Here is an 11,123-nt window from a genome sequence, read left to right as displayed (position 1 = left end):
CAGGGTTTATTTGGCTGGTTGCTCCCATTCCCCCCTCCCACTCCTGCATTACCTGCACATCCCCTTTAAAAACAAACAAACAAATGCATGGGTTGGCACCTTGAAAACGTGAAAAGCTTCAAACTGGATGTTTCGGCTCTTATCGCGCAGCAGGTTCATGACGAGCTTGAGGTTTTCCGTGCGACTGATGTACCTGTTCATCACCTTGAAATTGTGTCGATCCAGCATCAGTTCTCCAAGCAGCTGTGGGTTGTGAAAGTGGTGCATGGCACATTACCAGTTAAAAGGGAAACATCCTCTCCTGCCTGCTACCCCACAATTAAGCTTTTTATACCTTCACTGACATCCCCAGAGGCATTATGTTTTCAGGTTGCCCATCCTAATTTTCTCTTTTCTCTGCACCCGCTTATCTGATCGACAAATTTTCACCATTGGTGCGACTACTCATGTAGAATGTATTCATGCTAATTATGTCATAGGTCACGTGGTGTGGCAGTCATGTGGGGGGGAAAAAAAGGAAAACTTTGGATCTCGATCTCCAAAACCACACCAAGGAAAAAAATTTAAACTTGGCACATGGCAAGTATTCTCATGGCAAACAAGTGTTTGAGGTCGTAGGTGGCTTTGTTATGTTATCATTGCATATGTCACACATTTTATCCGATCAGTATTGTCACGAGTCTCAAGGTTAGGTTAGGCCAGACCCGTGATATTTGTTGTCAAGGAGTGGGATATGAATCCCCTACCCCCGACTAAATTGTGGTGCACGGGCGGTTAACACCGACCAGGCCCGGATTGCTGAGCGGTTTCCCTTAGGAAGCGGACATGTGATCCTCAGAGATCATCACACATGTGTGGGAATGGCATTGGTGGTTTATACAGCACAAGGGGTTTATACTCTAACTCCACGATAAATACATGGACACAGCAACTTAAAATAAACACGGTGATTCAATGAAAATAGAAATATTTACAAGGGTATAGTCAGAATGTAATGATAACGTGAAGTAAATTAAGCCTAAGTCGAGACGCCTCCACACATAGACTTAAATACAGACAAGGGGAAAATGACAAAAGAAAATCCTCCCTTTATTCTGGCACTTATCTTTGTCCAGAAATAGTCTTTATGAAACTTTGGAGGCGCTTCGTCCTGCAGGGATGGACGCGCCCAAAATGGTGCCGAGCCACTTTCTCACAGCGGGAAACATACGTGAGGAAATTTGTGAAGCGGTATTCAACACCACGGCTCAACCGCCGTGCAGCTTCTTCGTCAATCGCACTCACCGACACAGCTGCTTTCTGCAGAATGGCGCCGCCTCCCTTTGGTGACATACACGAGGCTTCGAGGTCCATCTCTCACGATCAGCCAAGAGTCGATGGCCAGCATCTTGCTCAGTACGCGAGCCAATTCGCAGCACAACACGAGAATCACGCAGCCATCTTGTGCCAAGAGGAGAGCAAAGCAAGATCCTCCCTCCCAGCCACGTTCCTCTCAGCTACTGCGAACCTCATCCTTCTTCACAACTACGACTGCGAACCTCACCCTTCTCTTCCACATCTGGGCGTGGCTTGCTGGCACAAAACCCGGGGCATGAAGGAGTTGAGTTTTTATTTATATATGTATATATTGTTACAGATCTGGAAACCATGTGCATCCAACATACAGGTCCCAAAAGTCAGTTATTCCATTAAGTACGTGTGAGACAGGTCCCTTCATTTTGTTTAGTGGGAGAATTAAATGTGTGCGCTGCGACGGCTTAGTCGTTGGCTTAATCACAGTTGGCACAAAATTATTTATATATTGGTTCACGAAAAAATATTTTCACGAAAAATATAAGTGACCACTATATTCGTTATTGTTGTGTGTCTGTCTGTCTGTCTGTCCCGAGCATAGCTCCGTGGGTTTTGATCCGATCCTGATGAAATTTTGGTGGGAGGTTTATATCATGATCTTGTTGTGTTTTCCTGAAAATGGCCGTGGTCCGCACATTATGGGCGGAGCCACGCCCAAAAAACGTGTTTTAGGGGGTAGCCGATTTCAATTTGCATCTTCTCCTAGGGGTTTTGTCGAATCTGACAGGGGTTTCGGTATTTGGGTAGCCCAATGGCACATGCATAGCCCCACGGAGTTCGATTTTTTTTTCATTTTAGTCACAAGGTCATGAACTTAGAAAACTTCGAATTTTGACATAAAAATCAGACGACTGCTCAAACTTTGAGAGCTAGGATGACAATATTTTTTATGCATAATCTTGAGCTCATTCCCCACCTAAGTCTTGAAACCATTTTTCTCTCTCTCGAACACCTTGCCCGTGGCGTCCCCTTCAAGTTTGTTTTTACGCTGATTTCATCAAAGTATGGATAATCCGAGGAGTGTGAAATGCCATATCGCCGATATGACGTTATATTGTTCCTAGAATGTTCCAGAGGAAGTTTTGCACCAAAGGTCATAATCCTTGACCTTTGACCTTTAAAGTTCACAAAGGTCAAATTTTCAAAGCTGTGGGAATCGAACCGGGTTTTTGACCTTCTTCGACGAACTAACTCCATTAAGCTATAGCACATATCCTGTTTCCTTATTTTAATGTCCGCAACATTGTTTTGTGACCTTTAAAGGTTATGCAAAGGTCAAATTTTTAAAGTTGTTGAACGAAACCGGGTTTTTCGACATTTTGCAGCTAATAACCTGTCACTCGTACCACATCATGTTGATCATTTTTATAACTTGGTCAAACATTATCACATTGTCTCATCCTTGACTTCTGAAACAATCTACATCGTCAAATACGGCTCGTGAACCATCGTCGTCTTCAGACTTTTAGATATAAATAATATTGTTGTGGGCCGGGGGTCGGTGGCAGGAATGACCGCGAGGTGGGGAAGTTTACGCCGTCTCCCCGGAATTGTAGGCAGTCGCTCCGGACAACTCCGAAGCCGGCGGGTCCATTAATCGACCGTGAAACGCCAATATCTCGACCATGTGGCGTAGGGTTAATTGTCTAGATCCCAATATACCGAAATAACCATGCAGTCTTGGCTACCGGGGATTCACGCCCTCGGCACGTCTTTCTCGGACCGGGTCACTCTACCGACTGCGGTAGAGTTCTAATTGGCGACTACCAACTCCGGCTCGGTTGCAGCCGAGCGGAAACTGCCAAAGCCGTGCCAGCTGGGATTAACGGGTTATCGGGGATGAAACCCCATCTGAACTCGGACCTGGACCATGCTGGACCAAATAAAGAAAGGACGGAAACGAGCTAGGAACATTTCTAATAATTTATTTACAGTAAGATAAAGACACAGGGCAGACTTAACGTGAATATGCAGGAAGTATTTACAATGATCCAAAAACACTTGTTCAGTTCTACTTAAAGACGGGCCCCACATACACAAATGAAAAGAAAACCCAGAGTCTTTATTGGACCCTTGCAGCGGTGGAGAGAGACAAGTTGGGGGTCAGAGTTCAGTGGGTACCTGACCGTCGGAGGGAGGGCATGCTCCGCGATGCGGCATCTGAGGTCGTTGGTCCGATCCCCAGTCGCACGTGGGGGACTCGAGGCTTGTGGCGGAGTTCGGGTGGCGAATAATCGGGGTCCACGGAGGGGGGGGGTCAGGGTCGCTCTGTCCTTCCTTGTGGAGGGCCAGCAGAGACACGTTCGTCGCCTCGATGGCCCTCTGCTCAACACTCGTGACAGCAAAAACCCCTTCGTACAGCAAAGTAGACCTCCTGTGACCACTCTTCGTAATCGCCCCTCGTAACAGCAAAAACCCTTCAGAACCTCCCCGAACTCTCGTGCAACCCACCAACAACGCCTCAGAGAGTCTCTGGAATTTATGGACCTCCCTCAGTGGGGAGGGGCCTTAGTCAGCACACCTAGCTGTTCGCCTCCAATTGGCCAGGATCCTACGGGCACAGCCTTCCTGGGCAGGGTTTCGGCCATGCGCGGAGAAAGCTGCCCCTCCCCTCCACACGTGTTTGAGGAAGGTGGATGGTGGTGAAGCCACCTCAAACATCCTCGGGAATCCGTCTCAGGTAAAGGTGCGCTGTGGCCCGTGAACTGAGGGTGCAAGCGCGATGGTACCGTGGATCGCAATGGGGGATGTAAGAAATAAAAGAAAGCGATTTATTAACCTAACTAAGCCGTCGCAGCGCACACATTTAATTCTCCCACGAAACAAAAGGAAGGGACCTGTCTCACACGTACTTAACGGAATAACTGGCTTTTGGGATCTGTCTGTTGGATGCAAATGGTTTCCAGATCTGTAACTATATATATATATTTTTATTAAAAAAAAAAAACTCAACTCCTTCATGGTTGGCTTGCAAATGCAAAAAGGTAGGAATATGCCATGGGGCAATCACATGCTGGGAACATGGCCTTCATCCCTTTCTAATTAACACCTAACCACCCCCCATGTGGTGACTAACACTTAAGCTCACACTCTCCCTACTTAATTACATCGAGATGTGTCCTACACGTCCACAGACCAAACAACTTTATACGATCCTAACTTTCCGATGAAATTCCTTAATCTACCCCCACAACTGTAACAGTATGAACATTTTTGAGGGTCATCTCGAGCTAAAATGTATGGGGGGAAAAAAATCGACATCAGTCAAGGGGTTTGGCAGCCATATTTTTTAACAACCTTCAAAATCTTCTCTGAAATAGCTGAACAGATTGAGGCAAAACTTTACAGGTACGATCACCTATCCATGAGGATCAAAAAGTTTTCCACCTATGATGTCGTCAGTCACATGGTTTGGCAGCTCTGATTTTATTTTATCTTTTGAAGAATAAACCTTTAAAAAAAAAAATCTTCAGAATGGCTCGACAGATCGAGGGGAAAACTTCACCTACATGTTCCCCCAAGCCTTGGGGATACCAGGGTGGTCACGTGGTCTGGCAGCCATATTGGTTTGAACGAGAATATTTAAAATCTCTCTTGAACTGTTTAATCATGAAACGTCACAATTATGATCGAGTCGTGATGGGGAATACATGTTTTAAATTTCAACCTGATCGGATGCATGGTCTGGTGACCAGAATGAATTAATATTCTGAATCTGATTTCGGGGATTTAAATCAAACTTGGTACAATTATATATAATGATGTAATAATGTGGGCACAGGCATATCCATCCGTCGTGACGAAGAGTGCCGTTCTAGTTCCTCTTGAAAATTGTGAATGTCTGATAAAAATAGTTTTATTTTTAATGTGTACTTCATTGTTATGCGCAACGTTCTCCACCAAAGGTCTTGGCCAAATGGTAGTATATGTTTTGGATTATGTAGAAAATTTAATTATAAATTGTCTGAGAATGAGCGAAGCGAGGTTGGCGGTTTATTCCTGACACATGAAATACCCTGCAACCCATGCCTACAGAAAAGAGACGCGTTGGCTCGCCGTCCACATTTTCCATCCCATGATCATGTAACTTTGTTGAAACGTTATCCATGGGTCGGTGCTCCGATATTGAAAGTTTTGGGTTAATCTTTGAAGCGGTTGTGGAGCAAACAGATTTTAAAGCGGGGTAAAAAAAGAAGAAGAAAAAAAGTGAGAGCCCCGGCCGACATTCCACAACATGGTCAAGGATGGTTGTGGATGCCTGTTACTTGAAATAACAATCCTTATTGTCCCATATCCAGGGAAATTCCTCTTCAGTGACAGTAAATTCAAATCGTTTCCAAACATAACATGTCAAAAGGAATAAGAACAAGTAAAATATGGAAGGTGGATTAAACAGCAAAATGGTGAAGAATTTGAATTTAAAACTTCAATTGCACACGAAATGTTAATTGCACACTTGAATTAACATAAATGACTGAGAATGTTAAGCGAAGAACGGCAGTTTTTTTTTCGAAGGGACTGTTCAAGTAACTGCTTTCATTGGTACACATGTTCCATTGTTGTTATGTTGACTTGTGATTGGATGAAGAAAACAGTCATGCATCTTCAACACCGTGTCTTGCTTTGCTTGCAAAAGATCCAATTCGGGAGCTACATCTGATAAGTTCACGATCAATATCTCCATACATTTACACAGGATGGAGGTCAGGGCAACAGGTCTCCAATCATTGAGCTGCCTTGGGTGACCATTCTTTGCCATGGGAATAATGACAGACTTTTCCCAACAAAGCGGAACAGTATGGGTAATTAAAAGCAACAAACAATTGAGTGGAAACATAAGCAAGTTCGAAACAGCACTCTTTCAAAATACAAGACTTGATGCCATCTGGACCACAAGCCTTCCTTTTACTCAACCACCTAAAGCACTTCACGACATCGGATTCATGAATTACTGGTATGGGACACGCTCGAACATCCAGATCCTCACAGACAGTTCCACATTTTACTTGGTTCCCTGGGACATCAAATATCGTGTTAAATTCATCCACAAATTTGGAATCGGGAACATAAATGGGCAATCCACCATCCTTCACCTTCTCGTTCATGCCAATCATATTTCTGAGTCCCTTCCAAGCGTTACCAGAATCACCATCGTGTAGTTCTTCTTCAATCTTATCCCTGTACGACCGTTTACACTTGGAAATGACAGAACAGTTGCTTCTTTGCCACCCTGAGGATGCAGTCATCATAATCCTCCTCCTCTTCTTATTCTTCTTCGCTTTATTATTGGGAAGCATGCGTATGGTTCTCTCTGAACTTTACGTAATCTGTGATAGTCTTGGTCAGTTCAATAGGGTCCTCGAAGGAGTCGAAAAACGCATCACAATCTGTGCATAGCAAAGAGCCCTTCGAACGTTCGTTATCCTCTGCTGTTCTCATTTTAAACTTGCACAGAGCAGACATTCTTTTCACCTTTGGTCTGTACTTTGGCAAGAGATGGACCACCTTATGGTCGGATCACAAGAGCACACTTCGCCATGTAAGTCTATGCAATGTTGCCATAAAATTTGTCCAATGTCCTGTTACTACAGGAAGCAATATTCATGTCGTGAAAGAGCTGGGGGAGTTCCTGACTGAGGTCACATCTATTGAAGTCCCCGGTAATCAGGATAGATCGATTCACTTCATGGTGGTCGCCCTATTGAGAGTTTCGTTCCGATGCGCACTTAAGGTCCGGCCCTGGTGCATACGCCAGAATAATGGTGCACTAACCAAATTCCCATGGCAGGTAATAAGGATGGAAAGACACCGTCAGTACCTCCATAACCTTGGAACAATACCGTTCACGTGCCACAAAATATTTTGCCCAATTCCCCACCACTGTTGGCCTTGGCCAATGACGTGTCTCCATTGGCCCCAATCTCAAATCCATTGAACAACACATCATCCCATTCACCAAGCCATGTCTCAGTGAAATACCACAGACGATGTCCGATAATACCAGTCAGGCTGCAGTCGGGCTTCCGGTTCATCAGTTATGTTCTTCATTGAGCGAGACAGTCAAAACAGGAAGGTAGGGCACCTTGTGGTTTCTGCGTTTAAGCTGCTGATGAAGATCTCCCAAAGAACCTCTTTTTTTTTTCCCTTAATTCTTAAAGCACCATTCTCAAGTGCCAAGTTCACAACATCTCTTTGCAAACACCACCAATACCATCAGAATGCAGGTTCAGCAGGAACATGATGACATCATCTTGACAAAACAAAACTTTCATGACGTGAACAGATACCGCCCAACATGTACAATATAAGTTTAAACCCAGAGCCATTTTGACGATGACGAAGGCAGTGAATCTCCATCTCCATCTTCCATTTACCAATGAAATCCGGTCATTAAAATAAATAAATAAAATCTATGGGTCGATCATGACGCCATCGCAGACGGGTCGGTAGTCTGTTCTCCCACCTCCTTTCTGGTTTTGCATGCTCTTCTCTTGAAGTGCTTTTCCCTCCCACCTAAGGTTTCTGCAAGGCACACAAGGTCCACCTTCACCTCCATCTGGTGAAACTACCCAAATCCAGGATCACTGCTCACCTCCACTCATTCGTTCCTCTTTTCTCCCACATGTGGAACAAACTTCCAAGTGCTCTTCAATCTCACTCTTCCCTCCAGGTCTTCAAAACAGCTTTTCACGACCATCTCCGATCGTAGTGTGTGTCGGAGTGGTGCTGAGGTGTCGTTCACCAGATGGCGGTCTCCTTGGGTTAACTTGAGGTGGGTGCCTGGAATGTCCTTTCTCAAAGAGAGGATGATCACCTGTCTCTGTTATCATCTGAGCTCAACCGTTTGGACATCGGTATTGCAACACTCTCTGAAGTTCGGAGACCGGATTGCGGCGAGATCATGGTGGGTGGTTACACTGACTATTGGTCTGGTCACTCTGATGGTTACCATGCCCAAGGAGTTGCTGTGGCTGTGTCTAATAAGTTGACTCCAATGATAATCGAGAAAGCACCGGTCAACGAGCGTATTATGAGACTAAGGATTCGTCACTCCTTAGGTGTCATTTCCCTGGTCTCTGTATATGCTCCGATTGAGGCGAGTGATCTCATCGTGAAGAACGCATTCTATGCCTGTTGGGCGGTATCTGTTCACGTTATTCTATGCGCAAACAGCAAAAATTTGTTGAGCTTGTCACTGGGTGAGCTGTGTACAGTAATTTCCTCGAGACACCCCTGTACTGCAGTAATTGCGTCGTGTTCTGGATGCAATTCCTGTACATGGTTGGGTGTCTCGAGGCAATTGGGAAAAGGCACGAGGATGTTGCAATTAGAAAACATTGTAAAAAGTTTGAGGAAAACGAGTTCAAGCTGAGATCACAAACTCCATGAATCGGCGGAATCTTCAACAAGTTGATACTTTTTCGGGAGAGAATTTGGACACTTCCAATGATTTATTTTTTACTCCCAAGTCTTCCGGTTCTGGGTCGGAGTGCATTCGTTGGCTTATGCAATGGCTCCTTCCAGTTCATTAAAACGAAGTTTTCTGCAGCTGATCTGGCGTGCCTTTCTGTCATCGTTTCATCCGTCGTTGCTCGTTTTCGTCCAATCTTCCACATATAACCATCACATTGTTGTGGTGTAAAGTCGAATTTGTGTTCGTGTCTGGCCTACTCGCCAAGGCCCCAGCTCGGTAGCGTGTCAATGCTGGCTCTGCCTTCACACCACGTGCCTCATTCCACTTTCTTTATCTTCAGTGTTCTCCTGTGAAGCCTGGTGTTGGCTTAGTGGTTTCGGGTGGCTGGCTTGAGATCTTTGGGTCCTGAGTTTCAGCCCCTGCTGAATTAACACGAGGTGAGGTTGACTCGGCCCGTCATCCTTACAACGTCGGCGAAATGAGTACCGGTGTACTGGTAGGATACAGCATTAGCAGCATAGTCACACCCCAACAAAATGATAGCTCATCGACATTAAAGCTGCCATACACAATATAAAAAAAGTAGTAGTACTCTCCTACACTCTGAACCCCCCCCCCCCATCACTTCAATATTTTTTCGGTCCAAAAAAAATTCTTTATCTCCTCATTTCTCATTACCTCCCAAATGAACCAACATTCCTCATCATTCAATTAATTATTTTTCTTACTTTTAAAAGGTTTCAACATTTTAAAATTCTTCATTTGCCTTATTTCTCCGTTGGGATACATTTGCCCGCGTCCCCCACTCCCCCAAGAAAACAACATCAAGCCAAACTTGTCTCCCTCCTCTAAAACCTGATGATGCCTTGTTAAGTCTGTCTGGTGTATGCTCTCCCTCGAACCCTTCTCTCACTTCAAATGGCACCATGTCAGGAGAAAGCTGAATGCCTCAATACTGTTTGCTTCCAAATCTTGTCACCTGATCCACCCAACACAGTCACACTCGACTTCTCCTGGGCTGTCTTTTGCACCTGAGAAGGTAGAGAAGGTTCTGTCAACCATCGGCTCATTCTGCGATTGGACCGGACATCATTAGCTCACGTGTTTTAAAAACCTGCTCTTGCAATCCTCTTTTTGCTCTGTTCACCCTATAATTTGCCCAATGTCATCTTCCATCTGATTGTAAATCAGCCAACATCACTGCAATACATAAAAAAGGTGCAAAAACTGATCCTCTCAACTGCAGACCAATCGGCTTACTACCAATCATCAACTCGGTCATGGAATCCATCATCACAGTTTACATCAAAACCTTCCTTTTCTCCAATGACCTCATCTCAAAGCATCGATTCAGATTCAGACCTGGTCACTCTACCTTGGTTACTCCACGTGCTGATTCTTACTCACCCAACAATGGATGGAGCCCCTCAATGTCTGACATGAGATCAGAGCTGTCTCTCTGGACATGTCATGCTTTTGATCCTGCCTGGCATCCTGCCTGACTCTCCAAACTCTCTGCCTATGGATGGCATCAAGACCAACTCCACACATGACGGACTGATTTCCTCTACTCTTCTCGCCAACATGTGGATCTCAATGGAATCCTTTCACCTCCTTTCCCTGTCAAGGCTGGTGTGCACCAAGGCAGTGTTCTAGGCCCCCATCCTATTCCTGATCTTCATCAACAATGTCCGACTCTCTGGAAAATCCTCTTTTTTATGATGGATGGTGGGGTCTTTGGCAAAACAGGTAGACAGCCAGCAGGCTCTTCACTCTCTGCACACCTTATAGAACCGGAAGCTGGCCAAACACTTGGAATGTCTTCCTATTCTGACATCTCACACTCTCACTACCTCTTGCCAAAAGGACCGTCTGGCAAACCCTCCCATCCATTTTCTTAACAATCCTCTTGAGGAAGTTCAGTCATTCAAACTCCCGGATCTCACTATCAGCCAGGATCTTTCTTGGGCAAACCACATTTCAATGTTGGCCTCCAAAGCCAGCTGCCGACTGGGCATCCTGCATTGGGCAATGTCCTTCCTTGGCACACCTGTTGTCAGAACCAGATTGTTCACAATATCTGGATATTCAATCCTGAACCACAATTTCAGTGTCTGCCAAGCCAAGCAATATGCATCTATTCCATCACGGAGAGCTATTTCCTCACACTTTTTGTGTTTTGCATCCTCGTGTAAGTTGTCCATAGGATTTGGAAAATGCCGCTGTGCGTCTGCCAGGGCGGCTTAGCCATCACGTTTGTTTGTCTCCTGTCGTGGTGGATGGGCTTCTTATCCCAGTGACGTGACGTCATTGCAAACCACCAATAGGAATAAAAGATTTGATGATTAAAATAAAA

At 45.0% G+C, this 11,123-nt stretch overlaps 1 protein-coding gene across 4 annotated transcripts in view; it reads right to left on the bottom strand.

Annotated features, from left to right (window-relative positions):
• Window positions 1–11,123, bottom strand: part of LOC147019330 (calcium-binding protein 39-like) — a 103,357-nt gene that overhangs the window by 932 nt on the left and 91,302 nt on the right. For all 4 annotated transcript variants that reach the window (XM_085899751.1, XM_085899750.1, XM_085899752.1 and 1 more), the window contains one exon: window positions 100–243. In XM_085899751.1, coding sequence (XP_085755877.1) covers window positions 100–243 — 144 coding nt within the window. The remainder of the gene's footprint in view (window positions 1–99; window positions 244–11,123) is intronic.

This window comes from Eptatretus burgeri, chromosome 10, assembly GCF_056783735.1.
Source record: "Eptatretus burgeri isolate ZD-2024b chromosome 10, Ebu_testis_v1, whole genome shotgun sequence".
NCBI lineage: Eukaryota > Metazoa > Chordata > Myxini > Myxiniformes > Myxinidae > Eptatretus > Eptatretus burgeri.
This window is presented reverse-complemented; position numbering and strand designations above follow the sequence as displayed.